Source organism: Ruditapes philippinarum, unplaced genomic scaffold (assembly GCF_026571515.1).
Source record: "Ruditapes philippinarum isolate M1 unplaced genomic scaffold, ASM2657151v2 ctg201_1_1_1_1, whole genome shotgun sequence".
NCBI classification, from domain to species: Eukaryota; Metazoa; Mollusca; class Bivalvia; order Venerida; family Veneridae; genus Ruditapes; species Ruditapes philippinarum.
In genome coordinates this window covers 126,724-144,590 of record NW_026867332.1, presented here as the reverse complement: position 1 = coordinate 144,590, position 17,867 = coordinate 126,724, and the positions used below count along the sequence as shown (strand labels likewise).

The 17,867-nt window shown below is 32.1% G+C and overlaps 1 protein-coding gene across 1 annotated transcript; it reads right to left on the bottom strand.

Moving 5' to 3' along the window:
• Positions 1-7,072: 7,072 nt before the first annotated feature.
• Positions 7,073-17,294, bottom strand: LOC132735749 (prohibitin-2-like). Its single transcript, XM_060722740.1, has 8 exons — positions 17,089-17,294; positions 12,991-13,072; positions 12,627-12,706; positions 11,768-11,892; positions 11,087-11,272; positions 8,980-9,087; positions 8,184-8,261; positions 7,073-7,607 (listed from the first exon to the last, which is right to left on the bottom strand). The coding sequence occupies exons 1-8, from the start codon at positions 17,216-17,218 to the stop codon at positions 7,497-7,499; spliced, it is 900 nt and encodes a 299-aa protein (XP_060578723.1). The 5' UTR covers positions 17,219-17,294; the 3' UTR covers positions 7,073-7,496.
• Between the last annotated feature and the right edge of the window lie 573 nt (positions 17,295-17,867).

Below are 17,867 nucleotides of genomic sequence, written 5' to 3'. Positions count from 1 at the left end.
AACAATAGATTATTTTCATAAATTTCCAGTTTAACTAAGTTATAGGTTGATTATGGTTTTGGTTTTGTAATATCATCATGACGTTAATGTTTTAACCCTGACCCTGCTAAGATAATTTTAATGGACCAGTCCTGCTTAGAATTTGGAACAGTCCAATGTTAACTGTAGGGATTTTAGCATTAAAAATACATAAATAAGGAGAAAAGCCAAGAGTAAAATTAATAGAGTGTAGATTGGCGAGACTGGTCCTTTTAATCATATAGCAAATTATGTTTAAAAATGTAAGAAAAAATTTAGAAAAAAGGCATACAACACTTATACAGTAGAAAAATTTGCAATATTTTATTATTCATCAAAAGGGTATAAAGATATATTGATTTGACTAAATTCATTCAAATTTATTCATCTTTTTTTTCTTTGCAAATGAGGAAAAATATCAGCCTGAACTTCGGCATTTAATTAAGGAGGTTGTCTTTGATTTCACCTTGCATATTTTAAGATTGTCTAGACAATCAATAACGTACTCTGTTACGTTCAAAAATAGTTTAACGTGGTTCACCAGGGCACGTAATGATAACGCGTAACGTTATGAATAAACGTGCTATTTTTATACGAACCTGTCATTATTGACGTCAGAAACGTGTGAAATCATGTTTATTACACAAGACATCAAATGTTCCTTATCCTATATTTAATATACATCTTTGAATTTGAAGTAACCCGTATCAACATATAAATATTAAAGTGCACATAACGTTTGTATTTTAAGGTAAAGTCGGCGGCCACCTGCTATAAAATGTAACCGACTTGTCGGAGGTCGATTAATGAATGCGATACGTTAATTAACAATACAATGTAATCGAATAACGTACCAAATTAGGTTTTATATCAGTTAACTATACAATTTATACATATAAAAACATGTTGCCGTAGATGTTACTTTTGTCAGTAATGTATGTTTTTTATGTATTTACATTATTTCTTCAGAGAACAAACAACTATCACTTGTGTTTGATACGCGTCAAATATTTCGAAATGTAGAAAAGAGTTTCTTGATTGTTATTAAAACTATTGAAACAAAAAACGAATTCAATCTCAACAATGCTCATGCCTTAGAGTATGTTAGTATTGTAAACTCAGCAATGATGAGCATTTTTTCCTATTACAGTGTATTTTTTAATTCAACTTTGCTTCCATTAAGACACACCCTGTCAGTTCCGACCACCTGTCATTTATTTAAACCATGATCCTTATTGTACAGTTTGAGGAAAATAAACATAAAGTCCAGGGACGGTGTGCTATGCGATAAGGGTGTTAAAAAAGACAGAATTGAATTAAAGTCAGGTACATATAAAACGAAATCGACAGCTGCTGGTCAAGATTTAACAACATTATCCTATTATCTTATATAATATTAAATAAATCTACTTTCACATTGTCAAATCTATGCCACTATTTATTCTTAAATGTGAACCGTTTATTTTTCAAAAAAAAAAAAATATGCTTCATAATTAAACATTAAGCGAACTCCATTGTTATTTTACCCTTTTCGTTTGGCTAAATTGAAAAACAGTGCTTACCTATACATATTGTCTAAAAGATAGTTTCCAAACACACATCTTCTGTTATTAAACATCCACGAGAGGTGTCCTTATCCACTTAAAAACTTGCACCAAACTTTGACCACTGATATACTAATTATTCTTTTGTCATGCTAACTTGCTATTTTCGTGACTGAATGCTATAAATAAGTTCATACAATTAATTTATTACCAACCTTAAAGTCAATATCATAATTGAATATATTTTTTAACTTAGTTCCATTATTTCCACATTTTCCCCAATAAATGCACAAATAGTTTATCCGGTGTCAGGCAACTGTGTTGTTGTTTTCTTTCTTTCTTTCTTTTCTTTTTTTCCGATTTCAACAAAACTGGATTTATTTTTTCAATACAGCATTAAAAAGGAGAGGCGTTAATTTCGACAACCCTGAAAAAATAATTATTAACATATTTATTCCATTCATAGTACAAAGTACGTATTATCTACCTATAATAGCGTTCTATAATCTATGGAGTCAAATTCTTCCATATTATACAGCTCCGATCACACGACTGTCCGAATATCTTATATAAAAATACACGGACTGACGGCGTAAGTATGTCATAGCAAACTTGTAAGTCATTTAAAGAAATACAGAGTATCGGATAAAAGTATATTCTGTAGACAAAGTTTCATATTCATTATAAACTTGAGTGCCTTAGTACATTATGTTTTTTTATATACCAAGTGGTGGTATTATGTTACGGTTAGAAAATAACATATATAGACAACATTTATTTAACAACAGCGCTGCAACTGTATTCATGGTCATTAAACAAAAGCCAAAGCGAGGTTGGTAAATCTAATTACTTTATGCCATATTATTTAAGTTGGTAGTATTACTGGGGACGTAACAGTAACGCGTTGAAGAAAGTTATGTTAGAGTGATCCATGTATATCGCTTCTTTGTCAACCGCTTGTTTTCACTTGCTTGATTTTGTTGTTGCATTTAATGTTGTCGTTTCTTTTTTATTTATTAACCAAATGCAAAACATCTGGACAGAGGCTTTTCTTGTTCAATGTCTTTCAATGACAAGGTCATGTATGAATTACTCAATATCGCAGTTTGGTCCTGAACATTATTTTGTCCGAGTGTAAACCAAATAAATTATAAATAATAAAATTACAGCAAACTGATAGATCATAAATTATATAGAATTGAAGGTCATTCAGTGTACGGGTTAGCTGTATGGTGACTAAATATTAATCTAGTTAAAGTTTTAGAGAGTTTTTATACATTTTCATATCTGACCTTTAGGTTCAAATGCATTTATAGGTCAAGGTTATACTTAAATTACTTCACACGGCGGTATTTTTTAAGGGTTGGTATTGTATGAAGATTCGAAAGTCATTCTCATTGAAAGGTCAGGGTCATACATAAATTGATACAATTGACGGTTTTATTCTGAGTTCAAATATGAATCAATACTGATTACAATAATATGCCAATATAAATAACATATAAATATTTTGTCCTTAAAGATGAAGGTCAAACAAAGGTCATATCATATTTTAAATACTCGCCGTCACGCTTTTATACCAAGTGTTGCTAACCAAAATATAGTCATTTTGAGTTATTTTGTCAGAAAACTGGAACATTTGCGAGTTGCGTTGTAATTCCACCTCTCAGACAATACGTAATTCATCAAAAGGCGATGTAAACTTTATAATTATATACTTTTTTACTCAAAAGATCATTTCTCAAATTTGAAGTGGTCGAAAGTATTTTATTGCAAATATGAACATTAACAATAAAGGATTAACACTGTATTAAAACTTTATTTGTATAATTTTGAAAGTCCTTATGATTACAAAAGATAGCGTATGACAATAAAAATGACAATATACATGAAGTGGCTCGTTGTCCGGGATTACAATTACAAAGAATAATGTCATATTTACTTTCATCTAAATATTTTGCACTTTAATCGTTGTGTATTCATCGTAAAACGATACAGTGTTATTTTAGGATTTATACTATATTACTAGCGAGTGGAATTATATAAATTATGTATACAAATGTGGCTCGCTTATTCTTGAAGAACATCGCTTTAATCAAACTTGATACGGGTTTTACGTTGAAGTTGTTAAACTTAGAAGTTATTAAACTTGTGCAACAATTTAACCTAAGAAAATCCTTTTGAAAAGATTCAAGTACTATTCAATTTTTTTGAAACATTTTTTTTTTAATTGTGTACCATGTCTTGTCAATTTATGCAATTAATTGTGTACCATGTCTTGTCAATCTATGCAATTAATTGTGTACCATGTCTTGTCAATTTATGCAATTAATTGTGTACCATGTCTTGTCAATCTATGCAATTAATTGTGTACCATGTCTTGTCAATTTATGCAATTAATTGTGTACCATGTCTTGTCAATCTATGCAATTAATTGTGTACCAGTCTTGTCAATCTATGCAATTAATTGTGTACCAGTCTTGTAAATATATGCAATTAATTATATACCTTGCGTTACGATTACATGCACGGTCACTAAACATTTTAGGAGGATACATAGTGTATCTTGTACCTTTCTTGCGATTACCGGAAGTAGACATAATACACTATGTAGAAACTTCTATTTTATTGCAGCATGCCTACAAATTCGTGCTTTTTTCATGAAAAATTTTGAAAATGTTTTTTTTAAAGTAAAATATTGTGCAGTGAGTGAAGAAAGTAATTAACATATTGCACACGACACCTACAGTCCATGTAAATTAACAAACAACATGTCAAAGTGTACAAAAATCGCCCTTACTAAGTAAGTCACACAGTAGAAATACGATGAATGATAAATACTACAATATCACTCTTTAATCGCACATAACATGTTAATCATTATTTACTTTTCTTAAAATGTTAGTACATCTTTTTTCAAATTTGATTTTTTGAAATACTTTGGCTCATCAGAAGGCATGCAGCTTTAAAATTAGAATGAACTGTTCCAAATTCAAAACTGGGCTTAACCATTACAAAATCCCGGCAAATTAAAGGTTAAATAGCACAATAATTAAGTGAATAAAATCTAGGGACAAATCCTCGACATGATAATATTTTGTCGACGATTTAAGACATTTATATGATTTACACAGAAATTGTGAATGTTGACACAAAACAATTTTTAAGGTTCTTATAAAATTAAAATTTTTTCGTCTGAAATTTTACAAAAAAATTAAATCACGTTTTTCTTCAAAAAACCCAAAATCTATATTTAAATATTCAAAGTTTTTTTTAATTTATGTATTATTTATTATTTGGTTTTTAAAAAATTAAAATCGTATAAAATATATAGCTTTTTTTTTAGTCGCGCCCGGTGAAACGCGGAAAGAAAAGGATGCTTGCTTAAAAAGACAACTAAAAGAGACCCTAGTGAAAAAATAAATGTTATCTTCTTTGATTAAATAAATTGGCCCAAATTATTTGTACCTACCCCCGGAGTGTGGTCGTTGAGAAACAAGGGGATCGCGTAATTGAAAACATGCCCGGAAAAATGGCATTGCTGTTTTTCCCTTGGGTAAAGTTTTGGGGCACGACTTAGCTTGCATGAAGTTAACTGCCGGCTTGTAAGGCAGGCCATATTTTTTGGCACCAACAGCCCTTTAAAGTGCAACCTCCTCTCATTATTGTCTCAGGTTACTGTACATTTAGGTTCTCATTGACCGCCGTACAGTGACCAATTCATATCTTTGGCTAATACTCTGTTGAAATTGCATGGAGATAAATTATCACCACTTAGTGCTTCAAAATAAACTCTTTTAGGGCATGACAAGTGACATGTCCAGGATCCGTACTAGACAGCGAAAGCTGCATTTTATGCCCTTACGGGCGGATGGACCCTCATTAAGAATGGACTACAACAACAACGTCGATTTCCGGAGCATAATAAGGTAATAAGGGAGAGGTGGTGATGGGGCGGGGTGTCTGATTAAAGATGGGAAGACAGTCTTATGATTTAATAAAGGGCAATCAAAGACTGTTAGATTAAGTACTGGATGTTCTTTTCAGGGTCAAATTTGTTAATGGACGACGCAAATCTAACCCTTACGGTACGAAAGCAGTTAGCCTTTGACCAGGCCATCCTGCACGTACTTGCAGTCAAATATGATTCTATACCATTGGTTGACCTGCGTTCAAATTTTCATCTTGATATGTTCCAAATTTGATAATGGACAGTTCCAACAATTAATAAGAAATTCAGCAGATTAAGGAGGAAGATTTCAGAATGTTTGTAGATAATTAATGGACATCCGTTCGTTCGTGCTAAATTACAGTCCTTGCTGACCTTCCCTTTGGTACGTGTACGTTCTTGAGATGCACAAGACATCAGCAGAAGATTTTGGGAAGGCGAAAAAGAAAGCTGCGGACCAGCTGCTGATGTCCTGACTGGAGCAAAGGGAAGTGGCCCTACAAAGTAGGCAGGTACGACGGGGGGTCGTATGACAGGGCGGACCGTATTTTAGGAAGGGTGCTTGAAACGAGAGTCCAAAGCACGATCATCGATGTGATCACTCAGGGCCATCTCCTTAATTGTTGTCTCCGGTTTCTGTACATACTCGTAAGGTGCTCATTGGCTGCTGTACAGTGACCTAGTTTCAGCTCAAAATTGACTTCTTTGGCTAATACTAGTACTCTGTGGAAAATAATCGTTTTGTGGTTCAACATTAAACCTTTATGGGCATGACTGCTATATCCAGGGTCAATACTCAATACTAAAAGTTTCTGCCCAAGTGGATAGATGAACCCTCGTTAAACATAGGGTACAGACAGGCATGATGCATTCTTTTATAATTAGCATTAACAGTTTATTCGCCATATTATTATAGTATTTATTTTTATCAAAATCACTGTACTACAACAAAAATCTTTCCCAACATAATACACATGTTTCTTGGCTTTACTTCTACTGAATTTTTTTTATTGTTTGGGATACTTCATGAATAGATTTGCTTAACATAAATCTGTTATGTACAAAGGGAAACAACTCCCATTTGGCGAATAGGTTCACAATTACATGTCTCACTAAAAGTATTGGTAAAAATAACAATTGTTTGTTATATCTATCACACAAAGTTTTTATTTTTTTCAAGTTTTAAATTTACAATATCTCAGTAACATCTTGTATTACATGACATAATAAATCTGGCATGAAGAGCAGTATATATACATGTATTTGTATTTACTATTACCTGACAAATCAGTAACAAAACTGTTATCTTTGAATCAAACAGAAAGAAGTAGAAATGAATTTTGTTCCAAACATTAGTAAGACAGAGATGTGTACTTCTTGTTTTATTGTAACATATGATATTGATAAACTTTCTTATAAAACTATAAATCCACCCTAAACAAGCATTTTGCATGTAATCGTTTGTATTAATAGTTTAACAGACCAGTTAATACATACATGTCAATCATGTATATTCAAACAGTACGGAGAGTGATATACTTCACAGATTATTTTTTTTCGAATTACGGTTCTGCAAGAGTAATTTTACTTTCCTCTCTAAAAAAAGATAAACAAGTATACTAAATTGGGACTACAGTATAATATAGCAAACACATTCTAACCAATTATACAAAAGAAAACTTTTTGCCCCAGAAGAAAATATATATGAAACTGTGTATACAGTATTAAAATTCAGGGCTATGTTCCCATCAACGTTGTTTTACCTTGTATATAAGGAATATAAACACCTTCAGAAATTTGAAATGTCAACCTTGGAATTCTGTAGTTTTGTGCCAAGATACTCTATGACATTTATTCATGCACCAGGTCAACACTTCACTGAAAAACAGTTTCATTTTACTTCAATCATTCAATAATTTCCATGATCTCAATGAATTAACAATAACCGTATTGTTCACAAAAAAGTTTCAATTATTCCAGTGTTCTTATTTCCTGTGTTTCACCAGGAGTTCACTAGATCTGTCAAATTCTTCATCCGTCACATTTAACATCAATGTTCCAGCATTCAAATACACACGGTTCTGTGATTGGGAAAGCTGAAATAAACAGAATTTAAGTTAACATTAAACAAGACAATCATCTTCCAATTTTTAGTCATTATATTATATGTGTTCACTATGAATTTATACTTGACCAGCTGGATCCAAAGGTGATATAGAAATTGAAAAAAATTTAAATGCACATTATGCCTTAGAAACAAATAAATTCTAACATCTTTAGAAAGGGCAAACATGAATTTTATAATGTTTTAATAATGGTTTCAGAGAATGTTAGATGGTTGTTACTTGAAGAAAGTGGCGCTAAATGTGATTTTTTTTGTCATAAAAATAGCAGTATGTAAACAAAGTAGTATTCTAACTTCCATACAAAATACTAATTCACTATATAACATTATATGTACTTTAAATATTTGCAAAGTTGAACTGATCAACTTTTTACATTCTTCTACAGTTTTATTTTCTTAAAATAGTGACTTATCTGGAAGTGGAAAATTAGTTATATAATCTAAATATGGTCTGCATTAAGAAAATTGTGATGTTATACTATGATTATTTACTTCCTTTAGAGAACAATCAGGTCATGTTCTAAATACAAGTACAAAATTAACTTACTGTTCTTGCTATGTTTTGTGCCGCTCTTATTTTTCTTAGTTTCAGGTATCCGGGGTTTAAACTCATTGCTTTTCCTATGTACACCGATGTCAAGGAGAACAACTTTAAAATTGTACATACTATGAAGCTCATTGCCACAAAAATGATAAAATGCTTATGTCAATATTGACTAAAATCTTACAGCACCTGCAAGAAAATTACAGGGCCATGCAACTTGTTTAAAGCTTGGTCAACCTGTCTGTGCTATCTTACTTATAAGCACTTATATATGGTTTCTTATATTAAAACATTTTCATATAAAGTAATATACCCAAAGTTTATAACAACTGACCATCGTAAATGCTGCAATGCTAGGAATGTGGACGAGGTATGCGAGTTTTTTTTTCCCCAGATCCACATCACACCAAAACTATAAAGGTGGTATGGCGACTTTCCAGCTTTAGTCATTGAGGAAAACCTCATGTGCCCCCTACATTATACATATTTTAGGCAAGACAAAGAAGCATGCGAGGAGATCCATAAACATTCCGCAAGCTGTCTGTATAGCTACCTTTGCTGGATAGCTTTCTCACATGAAAGAATCCAAGGTTCCTGACAGCTGTGAGGTTTTTAATAATCAGTCCCCAAAAAGATAAGCATGGTGTCCTGAACTTATCAAGGCTGCTTTACATTCCAATATTATATAAAACCATAAAATCCCTTTATATGATAATGGATAGTTCCATATTCAAAACAGGACAAGTCCATCACATATATTCAGCAGGTTTAAAGTTGTATCATAAAGGAAAAAGGATATAAGTTCTGCTGCAGTAGCTTCTCCTTCAGCCTGTACAATTTTTTGTGCTTTCTCCTGTATGGCTCTATCTACAAAGAACACAGATCTCTGGGCATCTTGTTGGGCTACCTATAACAATACAAGTTTATTTTTCAATGAACACATATCTTGTTCATCTATTATTTTAACTAAATTTTATTTTGACTAGGTATTGCATTTAGTACACTTTTTTTTCAATAACGACAAATTTGCTTAAATTTCAAAAACAGGAAAAGCTCTACACAGAGACCCACTCTAGAGCAATACGTTTTTACATATTCACTCAATAATAATTATAACCTCTGTATAGCATCATCTCTCAGTAACCAACCAAAATGTCTGTTTCCCAAAGAGTGTTGCTCTACAGAAGCTATATGTATATCAAGCAGTATTCAGAGCATATGAGCTAATAAAACTGTATGTATGAAATAACAAGAGCTGTCGGCAGGACAGCAACGCTCGACTATTCTTAGTCCTTGATAGTAAAAAAAATGCTTGATACAGTTACCTCCTCCTGTTTACAGGTTGGGGTCATGATGGTGAACTAGTGTGCAAAGTTTCAAAGCCATATGTCAATGGACTTTGAAAATATTTGAACTATTACAAAAACTTTAACATAAATTCTAAGTCAAAAAAGGGGCACAATTCTGTCAAAATGCTTGATAGAGTTACCTCCTCCTGTCTACAGGTTGGGGTCATGATGGTGAACAAGTGTGCAAAGTTTCAAAGCCATATGTCAATGGACTTTGAAAATATTTGAACTATTACAAAAACTTTAACATAAATTCTAAGTCGAAAAAGGGGCACAATTCTGTCAAAATGCTTGATAGAGTTACCTCCTCCTGTCTACAGGTTGGGGTCATGATGGTGAACAAGTGTGCAAAGTTTCAAAGCCATATGTCAATGGACTTTGAAAATATTTGAGCTATTACAAAAACTTTAACGTAAATTCTAAGTCGAAAAAGGGGCACAATTCTGTCAAAATGCTTGATAGAGTTACCTCCTCCTGTCTACAGGTTGGGGTCATGATGGTGAACAAGTGTGCAAAGTTTCAAAGCCATATGTCAATGGACTTTGAAAATATTTGAACTATTACAAAAACTTTAACATAAATTCTAAGTCGAAAAAGGGGCACAATTCTGTCAAAATGCTTGATAGAGTTACCTCCTCCTGTCTACAGGTTGGGGTCATGATGGTGAACAAGTGTGCAAAGTTTCAAAGCCATATGTCAATGGACTTTGAAAATATTTGAACTATTACAAAAACTTTAACGTAAATTCTAAGTCGAAAAAGGGGCATAATTCTGTCAAAATGCATGATAGAGTTACCTCCTCCTGTCTACAGTTTGGGGTCATGATGGTGAACAAGTGTGCAAAGTTTCAAAGCCATATGTCAATGGACTTTGAAAATATTTGAACTATTACAAAAACTTTAACATAAGTGGTTACGCCGACGCCGACGCTCGGGTGACTACAAGTACAATAGCTCTACTTATTCTTATCGAATAGTCGAGCTAAAAATACAATTAATAGTGAAAATAGTTAGAATATTTAGAATATTACAGTAAATACAGTAAATACGGGGAATATTTATTATTTTTCCTTATTTCTAAGAATTGTTCCTTATATTTTGAGTGTGTTTCTTATTTCAAAGAGTTGTTCCTTATTTTTAACATTGCTTCAAATTTCTTACAACTGTTCATATATTGTTAACTTGGAGAGCTGTAAAGACAGCCTTGTGCCCGACTACCAGAGCTTTAAGCTTACCAGTGGCTGGTTAGATTTTTGTGCCATAAATTACAAAGATTTAACAGGTAAAAGATTTGTTAAAAAAATCTATGATTTCTTGGATAACTAACCAGTAATTACCAACTTGTCCACAGGTTACCAGCTTCTAATTCTACATGGTTTCTGAATAAGCGGTTAGAGATAAATGGTCATTAGACGATCAATGGAGAAATTATATTTTGCCAGAGGATCAAACCACTCCAGGGACCTCTGAATTAATAATCCGAAGCCTTTCCTATCTAGATAACTAAATAAAGAGCTTGTTTTCTAATAATAAAGACAGTATATGGTATTGTATTTACCTGTTTTGATTCTACGGCTGCAGCATATTCTTTACTAAATGTAAGATCTGTAATGGAGACGTCATCAAGAATGATATGGAAATCTCTGGCACGTTCCACCAGGTCGTTACGGATCATTATACTAACTTGCTGTCTCATTGTGATCAGCTGTGATGCATTGAATTTGGCAACAACACTTTTAAGAACCTGTTTAATACAACAAATCTGATTGTTATGGTTATAATAAAGCATTCATTATAACATGATATGTGATATGAATTTCATATTTTTTTATCAAAATAATAAATGACTTTGTATTTAATGGGAAGAGGTGGAATAAAGGGAGATGAATAGGTCAAGCATTGATGAGCAAATTAAAATAGGAAAATAAGACTATCGGATAAATTCAAATTAAAATGTTAAACGTTATAATATTGTCAATCCTTGTTTTGTTAGGAGCTGCATACAAATAAGACAGATGAAAGTTAGATATTTCAAAACTCATGAAAATCCTGCATTTAGTAATTTTGTTTATATTTTTATCTTGAAGAAGGCAAATTTTGTGAGTATAAGTAATCAAATAATTCTGAAAGCTCTAACCCATGTTATCAACAAAAACAACAAGAAAAGAAAACAGCTCTGCCTAGCTACAGAGTAAATGTTATACATGTAGCCTGTGCAATCAACCAATCCTATACCTACCTCATTACATATAGAGGGAAGAACTCTTTCATCAAAATCTAAACCTAACTCTCTGTACATTTGTGGTAACAATCTTTCATCTGGTCTAGCCAACACTCTTAATGACAAGTTCACCATCTGTAAATCTGAAATGTTAAATTTTCCTCAACATCATTATAAAAACCTTTTAAGCAATTCATAACTGTATTTAGTTTCACAACGCCTTATGCAATGCAACCAATTAAAATCACATGATTTTCCAATTTAATCATTATTCAACTAAATCTTATCAATTCAGCCTTATTATCAATTTTACCTCATAATCATTTTTTGATTCGAAAAATTTCATATCAAATCAATATTGGACTACATCTGGCCTTTTTTTTTTGAAATCCAAAAAATCTTTTTAAATTCATATTGTACTCTGCCTATGTTGTTCTTATTTTTCTGTCAAAAACAATTCATATCACTTCCATTTATAGGTTATTTTGTACAATAAAAATGATTTTTTCTGGAAAAAATGGAGTCACCAAATGATCTGAAATTTTGCATACAAGTTATTGGTATAAATCCACATAAAATTGTATCAAAAATCTTAAAAAAAATATTGCCAGTCCAGCCATGTCAAAAAACCTCAAATGAGTCTTTTAAAAGATAAAATCATATTATATTGTCAGGGAGTTAGGAAAACTCAATTCTGGTTTTGCTTGGAAAATAACAAGACATTTTAAATGTATTCGAAAAGTTATGAATCCAGACACAAAATTCTAGTTACAAAATGTACATCATAAAAGATGAACAAAGTAAACAGCCCAAGTCCTTGTTAATCACACAATGACACTAAAAATACTGTGTTTATCTTGTAGAGTTTAAAGTTTACCTTTGCTTCCTGTGAGTGATGTCAGTTTTCTAGGTTTAGACCTGATATCATATATAATTGGCCACTGAAACCATGGAACTCTGTAACGTGTAAAATATTTGCATAAATTAATCATATACTTCATTCACATATTTCAAAAACCTCTTTATGTTTTATAACAAAATGTTACAGAGTAACAGACAAAATTATAAATACATTTTCCCCTAAGTTGCCAGATTACTTGTTTTAATTGGATTTATACTTAAGTCTTTAAATGCTGTCAGTTGAAAAAATCATTAAATAAATCAACATTGTACTTTTTAACTAAGAAACTTCACCATTCACTAAAAAAAAATAGCTGTAAATTATGTGTACTTATTTTTACCTGAAGTGTAAGCCTTCCTTGTAAATGTTTGGTTGAACACCTCCAAGTCTGCTGAAGATAATTGCTCTGTGACCACCATCAACTAAAAATAATGATAAAACTATTGTTATGACAAATAAATAACTAAACTGTTCCAACAAACGGCAAACAGTCAGTTTGTTCAAGTGTATAAAGCTATATATCAGCTGCAAAAATTTAATTATTGTTTAAAAGAACATTTTCAAAATACTCATTATACTTATATGAAAGAAATATGGTTGTAAATTGTCTTAAAAGCGAATGCTAATGAGTTGATGCGCAAAATCATTGCAAAACAGCTAAATCGTATTAAAATATATTAAACATATTTTGTTTCTGATAACTTGTTACACATTATTCGTGTGTTAAATTATTAGAAACATTCTATGCCACATCTCTTTCAAGAATCACAATCAAATTGAAAACTTAAATTTTTAGGTTGATGACCCTAAATAACAATTATGAATTTATCTGAACAAGGACAATTTTATACTTGTTTGTTTGTTTCATTTTACGCCTCTTCCCAACAGTATTTCAGTCATATAGGCGGGTAGTTTCCTAACCATCATTCCTGGAGAGTAACTACAGTACTAGACTACCTTCCTTCATGCTAAACTACCAAAGCATCTCCGGGGGATCGAACCCACGCCAGAGAGGTAACTAAAGTAGAAGTTAACGACTCTAACCCCTTAACCACGGGGGCGGCACAGTGTTTTACATATGTACATACATATATGTTGCATTTTTAAAAAAAAACGAACATTTTTGTTGTTGCTTTCTCTGATGCAATGACTTATAGGGGAAATGTGAAAATTGCCCCCTGCAACAGGTTTCACAGAGCCCAAAGTAGAAAATTATCCTAGACCCTACTACAGTACAGCTCGCGCGGAAATAAAATTCATAAAAATGATCAAAATAAAAGAAATTGTTTCTTGTAAATGTATGTTGTAGATCTACTTTCGATTTCAGCAAGGATATTATCTGTTACCTGGCCGGTATTCCGGACCATTGCACACGTGTTTATATTTATACCTATGACATAATAATAGAGATGAGCGTATATTTTATCATATGCATATGTATATTATTTAAACTTGATGAATGCAGACTTGTTCATAATTTTATGAGACACCTATTATGCGTTGTCTTTCAACGAATTTATTTCAAACAATTCATGTTAACAGAAGATCTAAACTTTTGTAAAAGAGATTGTTGTTGTTCTTGTAGTAACTGTGTACGGTTTTAATGTTAGGCCTAATTGTTTTTGTGTATCATCAAATTCAATACATTTATATACATGTTTATCTTTAGATCCATCGTCTCTTCCCATCATTTTATTTCTAACGAGTCATCTTTGAAAATAGATTGTACACTAGTGTTTGTAATAATAATAATTTCTATATTTGTTTTCATTTCAGGACCTTAGCAGTTTTAATAGTTCAGAAAAAGAAGCGAGTTGTATTCTCCTTAAGAGTTCAACTTCACATTCTCTTCCCTTTTCTTTTCCTTAATCTTGTACTTTTGGATTGAGATTATCTACATATTATATGAGCGTCGATCTTCGGAAGATAATTATGTACTGTAAGCTTTGAAGACGTCAAGACAGACTTTCTGAATGATAAAACTTAGGATTTGTCGGATGGTCCTTATCAAAAGGCACAATGTATCCTCATTACAAAAAAAGAATTATAACAAACAACTTTTGACAAGCATGTGCACATCTGAGCAAAAAGATAAGTATGTGCAAACGGCGCTCAGTCATTGGCGTTGACGTCAAACAACATACTCAAAAAATGTTCACTTACCTATAAATATATCATCTATGCAAATGTTGAATATTGAATAAATATGTTCCTCTACCATGAGGAGACTTACTGTTGGATAGTTCTTAATGTCTCCGTATGTGATTACATACCCACCTTCTGTAAAGCGTCATATCCATGTACATGTATGTTTGCCGGCTTTAAAAAAAAAGGGGGGGGGGGAGGCAAAGAAAAATGATACACAGTATAACATTCATAATATTCTTTGTTCACTTCTTTTATTTGTCAACCTTTGTAGAACAAATAATATAATATTATATTATTAGTATTAGTTATACTTCAAGTAAGAAGTTATTTAGATAAGGCACATCGTCTCTGGAAACTCTTGAAATTTTCCATGCATGGTCATCTTGCTGAAAAAAAAAACGTTAATGATTATAAATGATTGATAGAATAAAAAGTATTTTGAAACCAATATCATTATACACTAAATGAGAAAAAAGAACGTTCAATCTTATTTATTGAAAATGAAGTCGGTATAGTTTTTCACCAGTGTGTATACATTTATATTGAGAAGAGAAACTGTATAAAACACAGATATATTTTATCGTAAATTATTATAGAGAATTGTAAAAGGTGAAGACATTATAATTTTCGCTGTTGACACATAAAATTATCAGTGAGGACGTACTAGTTTTGTTGTACAAATTTTTGGACATTTGAAATAGACATCGTGTACGCGTTGGGAAACGTATAGGTCAAGAACTACATGTATATAAACAGGTAACCAATGTCTTATAAACTTTAAAATCTTAAAGAAAAAGAAACTTTATAATTTGTGTTGTTGACCAAATTAAATATGTGAAGCCATGAGCAAAGCATGGAGACCGACGTATTTTAAAAAACATGCATGTAAAATATAAAACAATATAGGTGTAGTATTACATGTACACGTCAAATTTTCAAAACTGTTGATCTTATTTCTTTACAAAATATAAATAGGGTTGTTATAGTTTTTCATGTTGACACATTTACCACAGAGCTATCTGTAATAAAAATCTCTGAATTTACGGGTGATTGAAATAACGGATATATCTACAGTACATGTATATCTAGCTCCGAGGCCTATTTCCAACATATGCCAACATTTCCAATGCGCTTCAATACATAAAAAACTTATATACACCTACAGTATCCTTGTCCTAAAAACAGCAACAAAAAATGCCAAATAAAGTATAAAAACAAAATACGATGTAGACATGATTCAGCGGTATGTGTTCAAGAAGATTGTTCACAAGAAATACTACGATCGATTAATCAAGTGGACCTACAAATTTCAAAACAAAAATAAATAACAATTAAGATAATTACAAAATGTAGTTTCTTTAATGAAAAAGGAAAATTACTTTAATGAAAAAGGATAATTTTAAAATATAATTTCAACTTATAAATCGTGATTATCTTGGAGAATCTCCGCGGTAATACCTTTACACTCTCTAAAACTCCGCGATTGTGGTCCAGGTTGTTTCTCCGCGATTACGCTCAGAAAAACGCGGTGGATTAAGGAGTTTGCTTAAACGTCGATCGCGGAGGAAGCATAAAAAATGTACATTCCGCGCGAGCTGTACTGTATAGTCCTGCTGCAGGATCAGGCAGTGCCTATGAAAAGGGGCCGGGTTGACTAGACACAGATTTACTTCAGGACGGATTGACTAATTGGGGGCCAGTTGACTTGCACTAACCCGAGTCCATAAATAAATACTAGATTCCTGGCATCATTAATGTTAAGACTTACCTTCAATGTACCCATCCTTTGGATATATATATTCTAAATTTCTAGAATATTTCTAGATAAAGAGACAAACATTTACATTACTTTATCCAGCGTAGGGTCGCGAGATCAGAAATCTCTTATAACCCCCTCGAGGTCTGACACCCAATGATTATTATCCGGTATAACAGTATATAATTTGTTTTTCATAACCTTATCGAGTCTGTTTTTTAGCGAATTCAGCGTTGGTGAACATACTACAGAATCTGGTAATTTATTCCACTCTGGTATTACTCTTAATGAGAAAAAATGTTTTCTTAATTCCTTTTTACATGATTTTAACAGTTTTAAAGTCGATTCCTTTTTCATTTGAAAGATTTCGATACATTTCAGCAATTTTTACTAAAGACATAACTAGCCATTATGAAATTTTATTGAGGCCTGAACTGTCAGCAAAATAAACAGTCATAATGTAATGATCAAGTTTTCCAAGTATCTGACCTTGACAGTGACAGTCGCGAATAAAATCTGAATATTTTGACAAACCTGTGTATAATGATTTAGACAGGGCATATGCGCCTGCAGCAATAACTGCCGCTACTCCACCTCCAATTCCTAAGCCCTTTCCTCCTGATGCCATTCTGCCAGCGGCATCTTTCAACTTGCTAGGATCCATCTTTATGTAATTGATGCAATACACCGGTCGGTTTCATAAAAAAATGGCGACCCACGTGTTTTTATCTGAATCATAGAGACGCTTGAATCAGCAGATTACTAACGACATTTAACGAAAGGGACCAAAAAGCGAAATTGCGCTTAATGTTTTTAATAAAAATATTAATAGCATCATCAGCATTTTAAGAATGTGTTTATAATACAGGATTTCCATGACATTTTCACTTGATTCATGTAGCATTTAGATTTATAATAGTGCAAATTCACGGTTAATGGCAAAAGAACCAATTCTAAAGATGGCCCAGTCTTTTTTTTCCTGCATTGACTTTTAATATTTCATATTTATTTATGGGATAGTTTAAAGTGTATAGCCTGCTCATTCTGATGAGAAACCCATGCAACGAAGGTATTTTTCACTTTCCATAAAAGTCGGATTTCCCCAAAAATATTTTTATGTAGATCGACTATACGTACTACAATTAGAGAATTCTACTGTACACTGTATCCGAATGGCAAAAAAGAACTATAAAAAATATGGAAGAAAATAAAATCTGGACCGTGTATATAATGGCATTGTATTTTTCTTCTTCTCTTTTTGCCCTACACAGATCATAAAATGTCACGTGGTACGTACAGGTCACCGTGACATT